The sequence below is a fragment of the Amblyomma mixtum genome, chromosome 3 (assembly GCF_055824585.1).
Source record: "Amblyomma mixtum isolate Tamu chromosome 3, ASM5582458v1, whole genome shotgun sequence".
NCBI classification, from domain to species: Eukaryota; Metazoa; Arthropoda; class Arachnida; order Ixodida; family Ixodidae; genus Amblyomma; species Amblyomma mixtum.
Window position 1 is genome coordinate 11,925,446 of NC_143014.1, and position 22,140 is coordinate 11,947,585.

At 44.6% G+C, this 22,140-nt stretch overlaps 1 protein-coding gene across 1 annotated transcript; it reads right to left on the minus strand.

The window, feature by feature from the left end:
* Window positions 1-104: 104 nt before the first annotated feature.
* Window positions 105-22,075, minus strand: LOC149349226 (uncharacterized). Its single transcript, XM_089575424.1, has 4 exons — window positions 21,355-22,075; window positions 3,282-3,326; window positions 2,893-2,973; window positions 105-2,461 (listed from the first exon to the last, which is right to left on the minus strand). Exons 1-4 carry the CDS (start codon window positions 22,073-22,075, stop codon window positions 1,815-1,817), a joined length of 1,494 nt encoding a protein of 497 aa, XP_089431550.1. The 3' UTR covers window positions 105-1,814.
* Window positions 22,076-22,140: the final 65 nt, after the last annotated feature.

Genomic DNA, 22,140 nt, shown 5'->3' on the forward strand with positions numbered 1-22,140 from the left:
CGCATGTTGGAGTACCTGGTGGGAATGGCCAAGACCATTATTTCATTTCCAGCCGACTTGGAACAGCTGGCGAAAAACTTTGAGCAAGTAAGGCTACTCCTCAGAAAGTCTTTCAGAATGGTTTATTACACATACAACTTGTACAGTACAGCTTCTTTGCACAACCGTCCCAGTAACTCCACACGAAGAAAACAAAAATACTCAACAGTAGCACAAAAACAAGTTTCACTTCTGCTAACTGTAATCAACTGCAAACAGAATTCTAGGTTAATGCATGTATAATAGAATAGCATATGCTTAAAATACTGAACACCACACACTCTTCATTTCCAGCTATCACAGTGCAGTTAGCCGTCAGGTAAATGCATTGTTCCATGACAAATGCATCTGAGATTCTCTTGGCTATCAGGTACAAGTAGTACAGTGAAGAGACATGAAAGAAGTATGTAAACAATGACTGAGCATAAAACAAAAAAAGAATGCAAGATATATTAGTCAATAGCACTATGAAGTTGTACTCGAGCAGAAGCATGATCAAGCAGCTGAAATTAGCAGACAGGTAACATAACCAGATTTGCAGTTGTTCACCTAGCTTGAAAATGTTGTGAATAATATGCAGCTTGCATATTATTTGTTAAAAGAACATTATATATACATGCCACTAAAGTGAGAAAATCAAAAATATTGGAAAATACCGCTAAGTGCAAAAACATAATAAATCACAAATTAGCACTTGAGCAAGGTGATAAAAATGTGGACTAGCTTTCAAAGTGCCAGGTTGGTGGCCACATTATAAAAACAGTTTAATGTGGAAAGCCCTGGGGAAGCATGTATATTGAATTTATATCATTGTTAAAACACATTTTCAGCCAGTTGGATGTGTCTGAAAATAACGCGGGCTTAGAATATGCCCTCATATCGAACAATTCACAAAGGTCAGTAACATATATGAACCTTTCAGAGTTGCATCTCCTTGTTATTACATTTTTGGCAAGAAGATGCATACACGAAAAATAAGCCTATGGGTGGTTAAAGAGGTAAACTAAGCTTGACTTGAAGCTTTTGTTTCTTAATGCAGGTGTCTGGCGTGCCTGGTACCATTGGTTGCGTCGACGGCTCCTACATTAGCATTCGCTGCCCGGCGAACAAGATCCGGTCAACATATGTCAACAGACACATGACCATCTCACTGACGGCACAGGCATGCTGTGATAACAACAAGAAATTCATGGAAGTTACCGTGGGAAATCCCAGCAAGATTCACGATGCCCGAATATTTTCAAAATCAAGATTCTCAAGAAAGCTTGCACAGGTCTGTGCAGATGGAAGATTTCATGTTCTGGGTGATGCTGCCTACCCGCTCAGAGAGTTTCTACTGACTCCTTTCAAAAATTATGGAAACCTGACCGAGAGAGCCAACATATTCAACATGAAGTTGTCTGGTACGCGGGTTCGGATAGAGAATGCTTTCGCCGATTTGAAGGGTCGGTTCCGCCAGTTGCTGCACGTTGACTTTTTTGTTGTCGACAAAATGAACAAATTCATACTGGCATGCTGTGTTTTGCACAATCTCTGCATCAACTCCGGAGACAATACTGTGCCACCGATTACGGATGATGGGTCATCGAATGCAGAGTGGAAGAGTATGCCTCCTGATGAAAGTGAAAGCTGCAGTCCATTTACAGCCACAGAAGCTGCACTCCGCCGTCAAGGAGAACTGAAGCGAGAGGCAGTAATGCAAGCCATGAACTTGTGAACAAGAAAAAAACAACCCTTTTCCCTCACTTTCTGTCAGAGCTTTTGCAAATACACTCTCAATCTAACCCAAATGCCTTGCGGAGTAATTCCATTTTTTCTTTGTGCATTTGTTCTCTTCTTTCTTCCTTAGCTTTTCTTTTTTTCGCTGCTTCTGCTTCTCTTGCTGCTTCCCTCTCTGCTCGTTTTTTGGCCTTCTGCTCCTCTAGTTCTTGAAGTTTTTGAAAAAATAAATCCATGTCCCTCATTCGAGCTGTGCTCGGTCTGTGTCTTCTTGTTTCAGCAACCTCATCATCTTGTGTGGCTCCTTGTTGATTAGTATCCACAGAGGTCGGTTTTGAGGGTTCAGGGGGCAATTTCTGGGAAACAATGCCTTGGGCATCTCTGACAACCTCGGGCTCAAGGCTATCATCAAGCCACTTAATTTTTTCCAACTCATCATCGAAGGGCACATCCTGTGGTGAATTGCCCGACTTGCTGTTGCTGGCTACGGCAGTTCTTTTCCGTTTGCACACGGTCTTGTACCTAGTGCAGCATTGCTCTCCTGTCCTTGCTACACCTAGAGTTCTTTGCAGCTCCATGGCAATTTTTTGAAACATTGCCTTTTTGTTTTTAAATTTCTTGAGTGGCCCAACTTGCCCAAAGTAAGTGGCGTACAAATCTAGGAGTAACTTAGTTTCGCCTCCTGTCCATTCGCAGGTATGAGCTGGAAAAGAGGCAATAAAAAACATTTTAGGGGGCACTTTGGTTCTCTAAAGTGCTGCAAGGCGAAAGCATTTCCTGCTTCACTGTTTTCCTTTATTTTCATTTTTTTATTTTGTTTCATCTCATTTCTGTTTTCCTTTATTTTTTACTTTTGTTTTGCTTCTTTTCTTATTTTTATTTCAATTATGAAACCCATGCATTCACTAGATGCGCCTTTATTGATGCTCAAACGCTGAGCCTTCGTGACGGAGTGCTAGCGTCTCCACTTCAAATTCCAAAGGCCGTGGTTCCATTCCCAGCCTCAACACAGTTTTTTTGTAAGAAGTGACCCCAAAACGCGGACACATGTGCTAACATTACTTGGTCACGACAGTATGAGGCATTAAAGGCTTTCGCCTTAAAAGAGTGCAAAGATACACAACGTCCACATACCGCGTGTTCCTTGAATGCCACTAGGTTCTGCCCCCTGAGTGTGGCCGTGAGAGGGGCCAGGCCGTGCTTGCACACCAGGAACTGCAGTGATGCAAAAAGTTTTCTTCATTGTTGATTTCAATGCGGATCTTAAGTGAACTACGAAGGTGTTGGGTGCTTTAAGATATATAAGCCAGTCAGCATAGTAGATTGCTAGAAGATTGAAGGACACAAACAGTGTGAAATAAAACAGTTCTATGTTTGTACTTAAATCAGTTACCTTACCAACTAAACTCTCAAATGGAAAGAGTGGAGTCTGGTACAAGGCACTGATCCATAAAATCTATCGCATCAAGCAGTGAGAGCCTCAGTTAGCTCCCTTCAACCAAAGTAGGTTACAGCACACTTACTAATTTCTGGTGACACCTCCGCATGGCCAAGCTCTGCTCCTGCATCTGCAACAATATTCACACAAAAAGGGATGGTCTATATATACAGGGTGTTCAAAGTTAGACTTCACTGATTTTTTTAAAAAATGCGAAACGCCGTACGCTGATACCCCTTTTGCTCGTTGGTAATGCGGCCAGGCGAACACAAATTGGGGTAATAATTGTCCGCAGAAATTCAGTAAAAAATCATTAACTTTTTATTGCCTGATGTAAGCGTGCATATTTCTATTGAGAACTTGGAGGCATTTGCTTTTCAGGGCAATTCCATTTTGTACAATTTTAGCAACACGCCTGTGCCCCGAGATACGCATGTCTAAAATTTCGTCCCAGTTCGTCTAATTACGCATGCGAGACCGCGGCTCTCGGCGTGAAGCACCTCCTTTGTGTGACGCTGCTGTTGCGTATGGCTATAGTTCACTATACGTATGGCACTCTGCCTTACAAGGGCGACCAGCGACACGGATGACTTTTCGTGATTCATTGTTTTCGCGCGCCAAGACGGAAAATGCTGCCGAGAACGAAAAGTCATCTGCTCCGGCCGTTGCCCCAAAAATAAGCTGACAGGCAGGGTCTGTTTGCAGTCCTTGCGCGAGGATAGCAATCGGTACACACTTCATGCCGGCTGACAACATATGACTCAGTGAAAAATCTAGGTGGGCGAGTTGGCAAACCGTCGCACCGTGAACCGTTCCGTAGCGTAAGCACTCTGCAGACATGCGATATATATTCATTTATGAACTTACCTAGAGAATAATTGTGCTCCTGTTTGCCTACGAGGTTCACCAAAATGCGGTGCACCTCAGGCGTAACATGAACAAAGCGACTGGGCTCCATCGCAAAAGATGTGCTTGCTCTCCGCCGCCGTCTCGTCGTCTGCGTACGAGTAATTTGGCGCCAGAATAGGTGAGGTGCGTTTCCGCCGTCAACGCAAAGAGTCATGGGAAAATCGTCTGCTAGCTACTTCCGGTTCCAAATTGCTCAACTGATTGCATGCATCGCCCTATTCACCGCGTAAGTTGACATCGTTTATGCGATAAATAACTCGTGGTACTAGTCACTGATTACACTGAAGCATCGAAAGAGAAGCCCGTACTACGTATCTGCATGACTTGAGCGCCGAAATGGACAATCTAGAGAGGTAAGCGTATTTTTTCATGGTTGATATATACCGGCCACCGTAGTCCACGTCTGTTGTGCATATGCGCTGAGGGTGATTTTGTGTGCGTTTCGACATGTTTATCGCATAAGTCATTATACAGCCGTTTTTTGCTGCACTTTCGTAAACTGCAATCTGTGCAGCTGATTAGACGATACTCGTATTTTCCTGACAGCGTGTAGAGCCGCCAGTGTGCTAGCAGACGACCCATATATGCCACTGCGCGCGTCTCAGCACATCGCATGGTGTAGCAATAAATCACCTTGTCGTTTTTTTTTTGTTATTCCAGATGCAGTGCAGGTGGCATTTCATGTGAGAACACGCAGGAACACACCGCAAAGGAGAGTAGAGGCGTTAGATTATATATGCCACGCTGTGTTGTACGGAGCTGCGTGAATAAAATGAAATGGCTTGCCCGCGTGTTCTGGAGCAGAAATATTTTATCGAGTACGTACTGCTTTCAGTGACCCGTTGGAAATACGTTGCATGAAGTCAAGGTCACAACGTTACTTACTTCAATCGCATGTGTGATTAGCCCTGCGCTGCGCAACGTACCACATTAGAGCGAAAAGTGCGTTAGATGCCAGGCTCCTTTCGTCACCCGAAATTCACAACTGCGGCAGGCTACAAGGCGAATCAACTTGCAGACTGCTCATGAGGCGAAGTTGAATTTCTCTTTCGATGCTTCAGTGTAATCAGTGACTAGTACCACGAGTTATTTATCGCATAAACGATGTCAACTTACGCGGTGAATAGGGCGATGCATGCAATCAGTTGAGCAATTTGGAACCGGAAGTAGCTAGCAGACGATTTTCCCATGACCCTTTGCGTTGACGGCGGAAACGCACCTCACCTATTGCCAGACCTCAACTTCCGGAACCAGCACTTCCGCTGCGCTCTCTGCATGTTCCGCTGGTCGACGACGGTCGCTGCCCTCGGAGGCGGTTTGGGGCGCTCTTTTGCGATTCGAGCGCCTCGCTTCGGATCCACCAGTGGAAATCGCCATAAGTATGCAGGAAGCTATTTCAAATCTTAAAGGAATGCAGATATAAAATTTTAAACTCAAATAAGTGATCTGATTTGTGTCCTGGGCACGAAGGGTTTAACTATTCAAAATGCTCTGATTTCACCGATTCCACATGTCAAAAATCATTGACAGAGGAGCTGTTGGCCAATGCTGACATCGATCATCTATATATGGACTGGTTGGCAGTCACTAGCAACACATGGGGTAAGTCCTAACCATGCCATCACGTGACGCCATAATGGACTCAAGCACTGGCATTGACCTGAAAGAGACCAAAAGTACTCATATAAAACAGTTTAACTGTTCACACTGTGCACTAGATATCTAAGCTCATTTCCATGATTAATAGGCTTTTACATCTCAATAAAAGCAGAAAAATGAACACCCAAAAACACTGTGTCTGCATTCCTTTAAGACTTCGAATATTAATCAGATCACAGGATCAATATCTACATTAAGTGTTTATAACTGAATTTGCAGGTCTGGGTAGGATTGCGTCAAGACCAGTGATATTTGCTTTGAAAAAAAAAAAACCAAACTTTCATTGTTTATTTTCAGTCTGCAGATTCACACACTTCACAACTAGCCACATGGATTTTTGTTGTCATCTGGTTCATTGGCACATTTCTGCAGTGCCATGAACGTTACCACAGGTTAGAACAAGCTAGAATTACAGCCTGCATAGTGTGCTTTTGGGATTGTTTTCATACTGCCTGCACAGAAGGCATGGTCCAGCAATGGGATTGGATTAAGATGTGTAGAAATATGCCATCCTTTGTTACTCAAGCCCGTGCCCTTTACCTGCTGGTTAAAAATTAAGGAAATGCAGTAGTTTGGCTACAATAATTTTTAGAGGTGAGATAAATTGTTCTATAAAAAATACATAACATATATCCTCTTATTTGTATATAGGTTGCCTAACCGACCAGCAGACTTCAACTCAGGCACAGCAAACTATGCTGAAAGAAATCGAAAAGGCAAGGATGTCATGGTTTCAGCATGCGACTCAACGGGTAATGCGCAAGAAAACTGGCGAATAAAGCTGTGATCCTGAGCAAAACTGAATGGTGAACGTGTTGCTAGTGTGCTACATTTTTTTTGTTGATATTAACATCTTGGGTCGAGGATTTTTCATTCCAAATAGTTGATATTTTTTCTTGTGACACTGTGCTGAGAGGTGATTGATTTTGAGAGAGCACAGAATTTAGTAGATTATTTCAATTGATACTGTGAAAACTTCTGCATATCAGCCTGCGTAGTTAGCTTAGCCTGCTAAGTCCTCACGCACGTCTCTTTACTTGGCTGTCTGTCTGTGGTGGTTTTACTCCACAAGTACCATTTGGTGCCAATACCATGTCAAGATGCTGGAATTTGTATATTGTGCTGCAAGTCCGTATATAGCTGCCACGGCAATCCTTGCTACACTTCTAGTGGTTGTCTTAAAATGACCAAGTATTCAACCAAGGAAAGCCATGTATTACCAAGCCTAGCCATCAATATGCTTCGCATCTGACTAGGCTTAAAAATGCAGTCAGTGATTGAAAAAAAAGGTGAACTGAAAGAAGTGTCTGTATGTAATGGGCCTTTTTTGTCTTCCTTCCAGCAAGGCAGCCTATTTCAGCTTTGGCCCAGGTGGCAGGATTTCTGCTTTACATGTATTCATGACTCTTCTTTTCGATGACACTATAGCAGAACCAAAAAGAAGACTGGCTAGAATGAGAAGGCAAGCAGTATCTTGAAAACGTGTCACTAAATTAGAAATGCGATGTTTTGAGCGTGAACAATTTTTTTTTTCTCTGACCAAGCTGGGAATTTTGTTGCCCATCTCAAATTTGCTTGTATCAAGCTATACTTGCTGTTTTGGTCTCTAGTCCCACTATGCTCGTGTAAATTTGTTCCTGACTGCTAGTACTAGAGTTATTTTTCCTTCCAATAGTGCGTTTGTATTGCTGTGCCAGCAAAAAAAAAGAGAGGATATGTGGATTTTAATGCCTTTTATTGTCTATGTAAGAGATGGTCATAGTTCCTGTTGCTTGTAGCAGTCTTATAACTTGTTAATATTAATATCATACTATATGCAGCTTGTTTTAGATTTTTATCTTCTGGCCGTGCTAGTTGCCTTAAAGCCCATCTACTCCTTATGCACTCTTATGTGTGGTTTTTATTTCTAGTCCTGTGCTTGCTGAAATGGGATTCTGAATGGTAGTGCTTAATAATTTTTTCAACAGCGCATGCTACACAAGGACACAAGACGAGGAAACACACACACGAGCGCTGAACTGCAACTTTGTTTGAGAAAAGGAGCCAACCTCTACATATATACCCTCAAGGAACCGCCCACTAGGGTAAAACCTAAAATCACTGCACGTGTCAAGCCATAAGCAAGAAAAAATATTCAAGAGTTAAGCATACAATACAAGGGTGACCAAGACCGCAAAAAAGAAGAAAGATTACAAGAAGCAGCGAGAAGAAATTATTTCACTTGCCCTTTTTTTGCGTAACAAACAGTGGGCAGAAATCGTTTTTAAAAGTGGTAAAAGCACAAATCGCGGTAACTAAGCATGATGATGACCGAGGCGAAAAAACATCTGAAGTGCATGAGGGCCAACAACTAATGCGGCTAAAAAAGTGGTGACAAATGAGATGTAAAAAGTGCTAACGCGAAGACTAAAAGAGATAAAACAGAGGTACAAAAAGGAGGGTAAAAGCAAAAGTAAAAACGAAGGAAGAACTACCGGAAAAAACCAGGTCAAAATCACATAAAACCAGACAGGAACGCTATCTCTTTGTTTGACAGAGAAACAGAAGGCGTACTAACGCATTCACTCTTGAGGTTACAAATCTTGGCTGCTTCTATTATTTCGCGAGTCAGCTGGTAGGGGAATTTCTTCAGAATGGTTGTTCTTTTGAACATAGGGGTGCATTGTTCATTAGAACCTAGTTTAAGTTTGCAATTCTTACAGTGCACTGGCAAGTTCCTGAGTGATGAACCAGATAGATCCCAGATAGATAGTGCTTGTGTCAATATTTTAACCTCTGATCTATGTGCATGTATTGCTGTTATAGCAAAAAAAAGGCTCATTTGTGATTTAATAACTCTACGTAGGTAACAAATCATTTGTTATCGGTGCGGTGTATCGACCACCGGGCACTTCCGTAGACCACGTGCATTCTTTAAGTAACTTCTTGCATTCTCATCATATCAGCAATCCAAAAATAATTATCCTAGGAGACTTCAATCTTCCCGGAATTCATTGGCATATATTATCCATTACTGGTCACGACATTGCAATCAGTAATGAACTTGTCAATTTTTCTTTGTCATTTGGATTAAAACAGATAGTTTATAAGTCCACGAAGTCGTCGGCAATACTGGATCTGGTGTTTTTAAGCTCTTCTCTTTTCGCGACGAATTTTACATGCGAAGTCGTCGAGGGGATATCCGATCACAACGCTGTTCTTGTTTCGATCCCATGTTCTATTCCTTCCTCAAAACTAACTTATTCAACATTTCCGGATTTCAGTAGAGCAGACGACGTGGCTATCCTGGATTTATTAAGTGACGCATTTGAACAGTTTCAGCACCTTAGCATATCATGTGACGTGAATTGTTTAGTAACATTTTTCGAAAACATTGTGAAGGTCTGTATTCAGCGTTTTGTTTCATTAAAAACTAAAAAGCAAAACCACAGTATGCCCTGGATAACAAGAGACATACTGCATCTTTCTCGCCGTGTTGCCAGACTACGCGTTTCCAAGCGCAATGGTAACCCTGAACTTTTGCAGCAGTTCAGCGACGCTAAAGAAGAACTCCGTGCCAAAGTTCACTCGGAAAAAGATTTTTACTACAGAAATTCCTTGCCGCAATTAATAAAACACAATCCCCGCAAATTTTGGGCATCCATATTGCCACAGAGCACTAGTCAGAATACCTTCATTATTGATGATAAGCCGGTCTGTGACTCATTAGCTATAGCTACTAGTTTCAACACATATTTTCAGTCGGTATTTACAAGAGATAACCTTGAAATGATTTCTTTTCCTGGTAACTCCCAATGTTCTGTCGATGATATTTCAATAAGCGTCGAAGGTGTTCTGAACCTCATTCTGAACTTAAATGTGAAAAAAAGTAGTATCCCCAATGTATTTCTGCATCGTTACTCTCTTTGGACCAGCCGCTATTTGACTACCATCTTCCAGAAATCGCTATCATCCGCAACCGTACCCGTAGCCTGGAAGCTTGCGAAAGTTATTCCCGTGTTTAAAGCTGGCAGCACCCAAATCTTGTCCAACTATCGCCCCATTTCGTTAACTTCACACTCATGCAAATTACTAGAACATATCATTCATAAGCACATTACAGAATTTCTTGAAGCTAACAATATCTTGGGCAAATTTCAGCATGGGTTTCGGCGCGGGCTCAGTACCATTTCACAACTTGTAGAATTCACGCACGACATTGCTAGTTCCCTCGACACGGGCTCACAAATCGACGCTTTATTTATCGACCTTTCTAAAGCTTTCGACACCGTTCTCCACAGCAAACTTCTTTGTAAACTTAATGCAATACTCAAAAACCCGTTACTGGTAGACTGGATATCAAGCTTTCTTTCTAATCGTACACAGTATGTTTCTTTCAACTCCTGTTCATCTGAAACTGTTAATGTATCATCCGGTGTACCACAAGGATCCGTGCTCAGGCCACTGTTGTTCTTATTATACATTAATGATTTGCCAGAAAATATTATTTCAAAAATTCGGTTGTATGCAGACGATTGTGTGATATACAGTTCAATTAACACCCCTGAGGATCACGCGCAACTAAATCAGTCATTCGTGTCATTCTGTTCATGGTGTGAAACATGGCAAATGCAAATAAACTTTCGTAAATCTGTATTCATGACATTCTGTAATCGCACAATACCATCTTCTTACACCTACTCATTCAAAGATAACTCTCTGAATCAAGTGTCCGAGTACAAATATTTAGGTCTTCTTTTTTCTTCTAACTTGTTCTGGTCAAAGCATATTAACACAATATCCAATAATGCAATGCGGAGGCTCGGTTATCTAAAACGTACACTTAGTGTTGCCCCCCAAGAAACTAAACTGGTAACATACAAAGCTTTAATTCGTCCACTTTTGGAGTATGGGTCAATAATCTGGAATCCTCACAAACAGTCCGATATCAGTAAGCTGGAATCCGTCCAAAGGAAAGCAGTACGGTTTATTTGCCGACGGTATGACAGAAATTTTTCACCTTCATCCACTCTTCCTGCCATAGGCCTTTTCCGCCTTTGTACCCGCCGCGACAATGAGCCTTTAAAATATTTTCATGGTATTGTTAATTCATCCCGCTTTGCTTCACTGTCTGAGTATTTGCATTTTTCAGCATCTTCATCTACAAGGAGCTACCACCCATTGAATGTAACACCCATTCACGCGCGCACTGATATGTTCAAATTTAGTTTTTTTCCTCGTGTTATCGAACGATGGAATTCTTTACCCGGTGATATACGCTCCCTGGAACCAAACCTATTTTTCAATGTTGTGGCAAATCTGTGATTAGTCTGTTGCATTTCTGTTCTGTATTTTAATGGTGTTCAGTTCTGAATATGTTGTCGCTCCCTGCCTTTTTTTTTTCTTCTTCCTCCCACTCCTACAATAGCCCCATCGGGGCTGCAGTATATGTAAATAAATAAATAAGTAAATTGTGTTGAGTGAGACAAGCATAGTTCCTGTACCTTGTAGCAGTCAGACAACCTGTCTTATTTTAGTCATTCCACATGCAGCTTGACTGAAATATTTCTCTTCTCACCATGCTAATTGCCTGGAAGGCCACCTACTACTTATGCACAGCTGTATACCTGCTTTTATCTCTAGTTGCATGCTTGCTGAAATTTGATGCTGACATATAGTGCTTATGTTATTATTTTAATCTCTAATCTGTGTAGTTGGGTTGTGTAGCTGTTATAGCAACAAAGGGTCATTTGTGCTTTAAAACATTGAATATTCTAAATAAGGCAATAGTTCCCATGCCTTATTCCAGTCACATACTATGCCCCATTTTAGCTATGCTACGTGCAGTGTGATCGAGATTTTTTCACCTCTGCTGCGTATGCTTGCATTGTTGTTTCAGTAAAAAAAAGTTGCATTTGTGTTTTTAGTTTGGTTTTTTGGCGCTTTACATCACAAAGCACCCAGTCTATAAGGAATGCCACAGTGGAGGGCTCCAGATAATTTCGACCACCTGGGGTTCTCTAGCGTGCACTGACATCGCACAGTACACTGGCCTCTCAACTTTTCGCCTCCTTCGAAATGGGACTGCCATAGCTGGGATCGAACCCGCGTCTTTTGGGTCAGCAGCCGAGCGCCATATGACCAATGAGGCACTGGGTGGCATATTTGTGTTTTGTTGCGTTCATTATTTATAAGACAGTCATATAATATTTATGAGAGAAGCCAACAGCCACAGAAACCAAGAGACACGAGGGATATTTAATTAATTTATTTATTTTGTGCTGTTGTTCGCTTTAGAATATTACTGCATATGTTATCGCTTAAAGCTAGTTGATTACAAAAGCAGAAGAAAAAACAACCACATGCCGCCGGTGGGATCCGAACCCACGACCTCCGAATTACGCGTCCGGTACTGTACCGCTGAGCTACGGCAACGGCTGTCAATTCTTCTGCTTTCGGGGGTATTTATGTTTTACAAATAACCTAACCTTTAGAGTGTTCACCAGCGCCACCCACGCTCTTAAGCGGCGGACGTAGCACGTCCTGAGTTACGGCTGATGTGACGTAGAACGTCATCGAACGGCGAGGGTGGAAGCTGTGTGAGAACCCTCTTATGCTTCCTATGGCGTCAAGGCTGCCAGAACCGAGGCCCTCGCTAAGCAATTAAGCAAACAAGAGAGGGGGATGAGGGGCTCGTTATAAATATGAGAGAAGCCAACAGCCACAGAAACCAAGGGACACGAGGGATTCACATTTATAATCATATTTATAATCATTTATAATTCATATTTATAATCAACTAGCTTTAAGCGATAACATATTCAGTAATATTCTAAAGCGAACAACAGCACAAAATAAATAAATTAATTAAAAATCCCTCGTGTCTCTTGGTTTCTGTGGCTGTTGGCTTCTCTCATATTTATAACGAGCCCCTCATCCCCCCTCTCTTGTTTATATAATATTTATGCCTTAGAGTATGGAGCTACTGTTTTTGTTAATGTCATGCCCTTTGAAGTGCAATTAATATTTTTTTCTCTGACCAAGATAGTTGATAACCCCTCTGGATCTCGTAGAGGGAATTGAATTGAAGATGATTGTTGTAGGATGCTTGTCGTCTTGAAGATTCAAATTGCTCAATCACATTGCAAGAGGACACTTCTGGAGAGGTTAACTTTTTATAACAATTAAAAGCACAAAGGAAGATACATGCAAGGAGAAAACATACTTACACTTGACTGACTCGACGTGACGAAACCAGTCCTCGGTCCTGCCGAAACAGCTGGTTTTATACCCTATGTCCCCACCCTCGGTGGGGAGAATAACCAATCAGGTAGCTGCACAAACATCCACCCAATAAATTATTGGGGAAAGGAAAATATCACCAATCAGCAATTTGGAAAGGACAACACAACCAATCAATGATTGGGGAAAGAAGGTAACTCATCGCGACACGGTACACATATGTACACTTTCTACCATCACGATTTTGGAGCTTTCCTGCTGCAAGTTTCGCGAGCACTCTCGCTTTGCCAACGTCCGGTTGACCCAAGTTCAAGGAGAGTCCCTTCAGCTCATTTGTTCAGCATCGTCGCTCCTCATGCCTGCAGCTAGCGTGGCAATATCCTGTTGACCGCGCTTCAAGCTGTCAACGCACGCCGCTGCAGACATGGGGCAAAAGCCACGCACTGTGACGCGGATAACGCCTCGCCACAAGCACATGCACACAGGATGCGACCTAATGAATCCGTCCCTCAAGGGAGTTTGACCTTTCCCGTAATCATCCGCAATCCGGCGCCCCCCCCCCCCCTTACCCCGCTGGGTTGAGTGAGTATGCCTCACCCCCTTGTCTGCGGTTGTGTGGACGACCCAGAGAAAGAATGCAATGGGCATTCCACTAATGCGAACCGGATGCGGCAAACAATGTACAGCACTGCGAACTTCACTAAGATAATAATCCCAACATCCTAAGGACGTCCTTGGGAAGTCCGCGGCAGGACTTTACGCACATCCCGCGGATGTCCCGAAAAAATCCTGAAAACATCCGAAGTGAAACGCCGAAAGAAGTCCTTCGGATGTCTGACGAGTACATTTTTAGTACCTTCTCAGGACTGCAATAGGACGTTACTATTTTTATTTTTTCCTTCGCCAGGACCCAATATAACCTCGTGTCCTTTTCAAAAGTGTCGCTACTGGTCACGCAAGACTGACCAAAATACCAGAAGCAGAAGCAGTGCCTCATAGCAGCAATAGAACCAGCTTCCGCTTCGGGCATTTCGGCCAATTGCATGGAGAGCGATGCTATAGTAAAAACGACACAAAGTTGGAACACAGGCCTGGATTATGCTGCACAGTGATTTAAAACACAAAGCTTGGGCTAAAATAGTTTTAATAAAATATATGGGCTATGCTGATGATCAGGCCGAATCATAGCTGATTCACAGCTGAATTTTATTTTTTCATAACAGCACATCAAACAGAACAACTCACATAAAGGAAGCACTAGCACAGCTTTAACAGCTCCTCTCAGGAATTTCTCGTTATTGAGAGCAAGGTCATGGATGGTGTGCACATAGACCTTCCTTCACAATGTGTGTAATAGGTTTCATTATTTTGTTTAGCTTGTCTGGTTAGTATGAGCCAAAATTATCACATTTTCAAACTTGAAACAGTAGGATACCAATACAATAAGTAGCCAAGCCAACCCGAGATACAGATTTGGCTGGCCCAACTCAAAATAACTATACGGAAAAAACGGCAGGTATACATATACATATAAGTCATGTAAGGTCTAAACAGGCTTCGGGATGATTATCTTGGTCAGAACAAAAAATATTAATTGCACTCCATAGGCATGACATTAAAACAAACAGTAGCGGCATACTGTAAGGCATAAATATTATAGGACTGTCTTATAAATAATGAACGAAACGAAACACAAATATGCCACTCAGTGATTCATTGGTCATATGGTGCTCGGCTGCTGACTCAAAAGACGCGGGTTCGATCCCAGCCATGGCAGTCCCATTTCGAAGGAGGCGAAAAGTTAAGAGGCCAGTGTACTGTGCGATGTCAGTGCACGCTAGAGAACCCCAGGTGGTCGAAATTATCTGGAGCCCTCCACTATCCCAGACAACACCAAACGTCCGCAGGATGTCCCAAAAATGTACGCACGTCCCACATCCCTAACGGGACGTCCCTGGGACATCCGTATGAAGTCCGCACTGGGATTATCCCGGAAACAGTCGCGGCTCGAACGTTATACGGACATGACGTCCGTATAAAAGCCGCGGTGGGATCATCCTGAAAACAGTGGCAGATCGGATGTTATAAGGAAGTGTTTATAATCAGAGGGTCTGAATCGTGCAGGTGGCCATACAATTCTCATGAGCGCTCGAGTGGCACGCTCCACTGTCCTTTTCCGACGTCTTTGGCTAGCGGGCTTGATACAGCTGTTTGCTCTTATCCATGCGATGTATAAGCGCAAGATTTCACCAAATAATACAAAACCCAGTACTTATTTCTTGAAAGAGCCAAAAAACCGTTAAAATCAGGACGAAAATAAGCAATTCCAAAAGGGCCATTAGCTGAATACAGAAACCCTAAACTTTAAAACTTCGAAATTAGGGAAGGGCGACCTAATAGACAACTTGCAGAATAATGAGCGCCCTCTACAATTTCCAACCAAAAACCCTCGTACGCAGACGGCAATATCGCATTCTTCGAAAAGGGAGAGGAGAGACGTCCCTTTATCTGTATGGGAGGGAAATTGTTTGTAGTGCGCCAGCCATGGCGCCAGCCCTCGCCGGCACAACTTACGCGTGCTTCTTCCCTACGCCTCCGGCAACGTGAGGTGAACGCCGTTGCGGTCGAAGTCTGCGGTGTCCCATCAAAGAACCCGACCGCACCCCGTGCGCCCCCGCATCTGGCGCGCTCTTTCCTTCTCCTCCCTTTTCCCTCTCGCAGCGGCGGGGCCCGCCTCCCCGCTCCCCGCCGCAGCTCCGTTACACAGAGAATAAACGGTTGAACAGAACCATGGAGGAAGGAAAAAAAGAGGAGAGGCCGTCACGTGACATTTTGTGAAGCCGGAAACAAGCTCGGCGCCATCTTACTCCGGCGGGCTTCTGTTTACATTTCGCCGCCGCGCCGATTGCGCGCGCGTTTCAAAGCTAACGAAGGAGCGTGCTACCGCATGGGCGCAGGCCCCCGCGCGAGTGGCGCTTGGCTGCTTGCCGGTTTAGGGTGCCCTATGCTGGTGTTCGTCAGCGGAAAAGTTAATAAAGCGGAAATACCCGTGTCAGACAGGCGGCTACTTCCAGTTACTGCTTCGTACTGCGTCGTATTCGTGCCGTCTCCAACTGCTCGGCCCTGGTCACAATTAGTTGCAGCCGGGAAAAATGCTTATCTCAACTCCTGCAAGCGCAGGAAGTGACCTCCGCTTTTAATTACTGCGGTGACGCATCTTGACATGCAGTATCCGTCGCCACTTTTGGCTACGTTTTTTTTTTTAAACTTCCCTGGCAGTGGCGTAGCCAGATGTTTGGTGGGGGGGGGGGCTCGTGTTGCAGCGCGGCCTCCTCATAGAATTTGCGGAGGGATCAAACGCAAGAATATATAATAACTGCATTGCTGTTGAGAATGCCATTGTGCATTAGATAAAGCTCACTGTCTAGAAAAGTGAAATATGTATTCTTTAAAATAAAAGAATGTATATTCGTATGCCTCAAAAATCGTGTTAACTGATAATAATGATCCCATGTTTTTGCGTATTTACTAAGTAAACAAAATATCACGCGAAGTCTACCTTGAGTTTAGAATAACGTTAGAATACGTTAAGTCGGGATCGAATTAATCACAGGTATAACCAAGACGCCGCTAGAAACTACAGTGAGTGCATAAAGGTACGCACCAATAGGCGCATACAAAATAGACGGTAAATTTTACATTCGACCGAATGAGCCCCTGCATTCTTTACTCAGTATTGCATGCAATAGTCACCGCTAGCTCAGGTTTTTTTAGTCATTCAGCATAAATATTTTATCAAATTTTATAAGAGCTTTGGGGATGTTCTAAAATTAAGATTTCACATACCGATCGCCTGAAAGCACTTAAATTTCTTTTTTTTTAATGCTGTGTGTCTTGGATATCACAGCGTATTTCATGAAGCTTCCAAACAAACTATCCCACTTTAATGCAGTATAAAGTACTGCCTTTAAATTTAAGCTTCCTGAAATGTTCCAGTATATGGCTACCCTGGAAGCCTTACATGTCCAGCTTGCTGGCACGAGGCTTATATTTGAATGGTACTCTGCAACACTTTCTATTTGAGAGTATAATGGTCTTTTAGTGGGCAGCTTTCAAATGTGCTCATGAGGTTGTAAAAACAAAATCCTTCTTTTCTAGAACGAGTTTAGAGGTTCATGCATGAGATCACTGAGCAAGGCTATTGATGTGGGGTTGTCTGCATGCTATGCTCGCATAAAAGTGTCCCACTTACTGGCCGCACCTTAATCACCCTCTCTGGTGGATAGCACAAACCTCTCAGTTTTATGCTGAATGAGTGTGCACTTGTCTGCTTTCGATTCAGCAGTGAAAAATGCTGCCATGCATGACCACACCCCACCTTAGAGTTAAACCTGCCTTTTATTGCAGCTCTTGTCGCTGAATGTAACAATCTGCCTCCATTGTGTATGTTTTGGAAGCTGGCAGTGTCAACAGTGCCTTCTGTTGCAGCAGTGAGGATTAGAAAAATTCTGCAGTATTTTTTTGTTGGTGTTGAATACCATACTTATCTTCATTGCATGTTTTCGTGCGGCTGGCCATGCAAGGAATGCTTTCTCATACAGCAGTGAGGATGGGCAAATATACTCATAAGTTTGAGTTCTTGACCCTGAACACAAAATGTAGTATCATAAGGTGTTGTAATGGCGGCCGTGCCAACAATGACTTTTGATTCACAACTCCAAAAGCCATTCATAGAGGCGACAGAAACGGAGAGGGCCAAAGTGCATATAGTAGACGGCAGGGGAGGATTTATGAATGGGGGGGGGGGGGCGTCGCTTCCCTCCAAAAGACTGAAATTTTACATAGGACAGCCATTCTGAACACCTTTTTCTCAATTAAAAAATTTCAGAAAATATACGTTTAAAATGTGACTGCCCCCTCCGTAAATCCACCCTTTGTAGCATGGCAACATCGCATATGTTTCACATCCACAGATCTAGTATTGTGCATAATATATATGACCGTAGCTTTTCAGACTTCTAGAAGTCTAGTAGTCCCCAGTGGCTGCAGTGTAAGTTTCATGGTGCTGTGCCTCATTTCAATGCTGTGTTTCATATTTGATGTGCAGAGCTGCAGCTGTACGCTCCACTCTACTTGGTGAAATACTAGCTTGTAATGTCACTGCATAGTAGCACACTTTACTTGTGATCGACAATACAGGCAATGAAAGTCTATCTGTTGTACGTAATGAATGCATCAAATTATTTTTCTCCAACATAACCACAGGCCCTTTTGCTGGGCTAGTTGGTGTGACATTATGTTCAGGAAAGTAAAAACAGCATAAATGTTACACAAACCACACAGAAAGATGGACAGGACGGGCGCTGTCCGTCTTTCTGTGTGGTTTATTGTGTAAAATTTAGCGCTGTTTTTACTTTCCTGAACACAATAACCACCACAAGCATCAATGAAATTCAGCGCACATGCGGATCCTCATTTCACCACGTACTTTTTACGACAAATAACACTATCACAGGACATGGGCACAATAAACACATGTGAGAAAAGGCCTCCAAATTCAGTTAGAGCTTCGCCTTTTTCGCACTTCTTGACCATGACATCAGCTAGAAAAGCAATTGCAAACCTGCTACAGGAAACCGGTCTAAACATAGCGCGTGACCAAAAGCACAGAATTGGCCACGATATTGATACATGCATTCGAAGAGACAGAAGTAGTGCATGCACTAGAAGAGAAAGAAGTTAGTTGGCTCTCGCTCGCGCGCTCGGACCACTGTGGGGCCGCCGCAGTTTTTCGTACTCCGGTGTTCGATTTCGCGTTGCACGCTACAATATGAACGAATACACTTGAGCCCGGCACGTCACAGAGGCAAATAGCTCGCTAGACGCTTCAAACGGTACACGCTTCAAACGGGCATGTAACAAAGTTTCTGTATATACTAAGAGCAAAGCGAGCGCAGCTGCTTCCTTTACAATATCGCTCTCCGCCCATGTCATGGCCCCCGCCGCTCAAACAAGCGCAATCGTAGAAAAACGAAAATGACAATTATACCGACGTCAGTGACAATCGCTGGAGCGTTGCAAGAACACGCATAGGTAGCAACGAGGTTTCCCTGCCGATGTAAACGGGAGCGCGAATGGTGGGCCCACACACACTGCACGTACAGGACGCGAAACGTCCGCACAATGCGCCGACGACCGCTCTAGCGCACGCCGTATTGAATCACTGGTGAACGAACAGCGCGAATGCAGCGGCGGTCTCCCGACGGCTCCGAGCAGTGACGCAGTAGACGAAATGCCCGTGCGATCGTGGTCGCCGAGCACGTTGAAATCAATGCACGCAACAACGAGAGTTTTGCAGCGAATTCCACCTGAGATATGAGTGAACGGCGCCAACGTGAGCCTGTGAGCACGATCAAAATCAAACTTGAGCAGTTGAGGAAAGCACGCCTACGCCGCACCTCAAATGCTACGCCGCAGCCGTCTGCTATCGCCTGGTTTGTAAACAGCAACTACGACGCCGTTGCTAAGCTGCCGGAGTAAGATGGCCTCCCGATCGAGAAAAAACCACGTGATTTCCTCCACACTTTTCTCCCAGGGTGCTGTGTGGAAAGGGCCTCTCCTCTTTTTTTCCTTTTCCTTCCTCCATGAACAGAACAGACGTCTTGTTTTCTCTGAGGATCTCCGAGCAGCTTACGCCCTACAATTGGTGACCCGGTTTTCGACGAACCTAAGAAACGTAGAGCCAAGCTTTTCCCCACGCTGAAGACAGGACGTCCACTCACGCAGCTGAAATGGAACAGTTAAATAAAACAAGTCGGATTTGGCCGGTTGGTCCGATCGTACGTTGGTCAGCGGTACTTCGTCCGCTCGTCCGGCGACACGTTGCCGGTTGGGGCAGCAACTCCAAACTTCTTGACAACAAAACTTATTTAATGAAGACGAGACTAAAATACAAGAACTTAGCGAAAAAAGGCGGGTTAAAGAAAGGCTGTCAAAAAAAAGGCTGTTTAAAAGAAGGGCTGTAGAAAAGCGGCCGAGACTGAGACTCGGCGCGCCCGTCCTGCTCTTTGTTTGCAGCGGTTTTTATCCCCTCGATAATTGGGCGGAGCTTTAATAAACCGGCTCTCGCCCAATTCCAACCAATACTGCTGCAGTGGCACTGCACATACGAGTAGGCGGAGCCCCGTGCTCGCCAGAGCCCGACTCTAGAGGCGCCACTGCTTAGCTAGACAGTCGGGGGTTTAAGGAGTCGCCGACCTTATTGTCCCCCACCCCCACTTCTATGTCTGTCAAGGGATCCTTTCAAGGGGTCGTCGGCCCCTTGGTCCCCGTTTCCCGCAGCCTTGGACAGCGTCCGAAGCGTCCGAAGCGCGCGACCCGCTGTCGCCATTCCTAACCCCTCCAGACAGACACGGTAGGGGGAAATTAGCTACTGGCGCCACAGGCCTCTACCTTAACACCTCCCCACCAAGAATGTTGGGTGGACGCTCGCCGTACACACAACATACCAAAGCGCGCAAAAGTACAAAGAGCCGGCCGTGAACAGCAAAAAAAAAACAAAAAAAAAACAACAGAACAAAAAAAACGGATCTCAACTGAGCGCTGTACGAACAACATACAAAAAAAAGGAGCGCTTCTGCGTCCTACTAACAACTTCACAAAGAGCATGTTCAAGACCACATGATGCATGCATCAACACTCACACTCCTTAACTTCTTTTCACAAGCAACCACAACAGTCGAAACACTCGTAGTCCAACATCAATGCACTTGAGTTCACAGTCCACCACGTTCCCCCATGTTTTCCCACTCTCACCCACTGCCCCATTGTGTGCCCGAGCCAAGGAACATTTTTACGCTTTATGCGACCTGGCAGTGGCAGAGTGGGCTAAGGCTGAGGACATAGGCATTCGTCGCTATAGCCACCAGGATCGAACCCCTGATCGGTTCTCATAATAGTAAACATTACGTGCCGCAGCGTGCACACTCCCCACATTCTTCCTGCTTTCCGCGGTCGCTCATCTCCTACCGCAGTGGAGCCGCCGCCCGTGTGCGCATACGGTGCACAAGCCTCCGCACAAGGCTCTAAGTGATTGTGCCTAGAGGGCCCTCTTGAATGTGCCATGGCCAGCTCAACCAATTCATCGTAACTGCCCTCAAGGTTTGCGATCCACCTGCTGCGGAGACCCGCCAGGAGATTGCAGGATGGGTCGCGTTTCGACCCTAGCAGCGGCGGTGTATCTTCGCCTCCTTCAGGGAGTGAGATGAATTCGTCGTCTTCGTCACTGCTCAGACTCCTTTCATCGACCGCCATACTCATTGCGGTGTTACCTGAATCCGAGTTTCTCGGATCGGAACAGTCTGGCTCACCCAGCTGTTCTTCCGGCTTCTCGGAAGCTACAGCCTGTGCTACGGATGCTTTCTGAGCCATGCCGCTCTCGCCACACCCTGCTTTACATACTGCCGCTTCAGCTGGCAACAAAATGTCGCGCTGGGCAACCCGGCCGGCCGAGCCGTTCATACCGTTTTGCTCATCAGTGCCATTAGCACCACTACTAACATGTACGGCTTCCTCGCCAGAGTTGGCCTGCACAGTTTCATCACGAGACGAATTTTTGCCTGGAATGTCTGTGGAGCTCGCCTCCACCTCGGGAACCAAGGCCTGCTTTTCTGTGTCAACACTCGTGGCTGACAGCACAATGGGCGGCTCCTCGGCGCTAGTGATCGCTTCACTGTCTGCAGGAACCAGAGGTTCATCCTTGCGGTTCTCAAAAGGAACCGACCGAATGCCGCTGCCGCTGCCGCTATCCGCTTTACTCACTACCTTGATCGGCGTTCGATCAGGGTACGACTGCGACTGTGCCGTCTCCGGAAGTACTCTATCCGCCCTCCGTGAGCGTTCCTCCTTCAAAATCCTTTTCTTCTCCTGCCGTAGCTTCTCTTCGGCTATCGCTAACTGACGCTTCAGGTCAAGAATATAAGCGTCGCTTCTCTCCTTTGCTTTGGCTCGCTCAGCCTCTGACATTTGAGGCCGCTCCTGGCCATCCCAATACCCATAGCCATGTCCACTCCACCAGCCAACTGTGGCCATTGTGCCCTGTTACTCTAACCTTGCGGCTCAAGCACTTCCGAGGCAAGTAAAGTGAGACTGGGGAA

Bases quoted from the DNA above. Each gene is read 5' to 3' on its own strand.
- LOC149349226 (XM_089575424.1), bottom strand. From the start codon at position 22,075: ATGGCCACAGTTGGCTGGTGGAGTGGACATGGCTATGGGTATTGGGAT. The intron at 3,327-21,354 runs GTGAGCCAGACT...ATATTGTTGCAG, and splicing joins GAAGCCGGAAGAACAGCTGG to ATGCAGGAGCAGAGCTTGGC. The intron at 2,974-3,281 runs GTAAGTGTGCTG...GCATCACTGCAG, and splicing joins GGAGGTGTCACCAGAAATTA to TTCCTGGTGTGCAAGCACGG.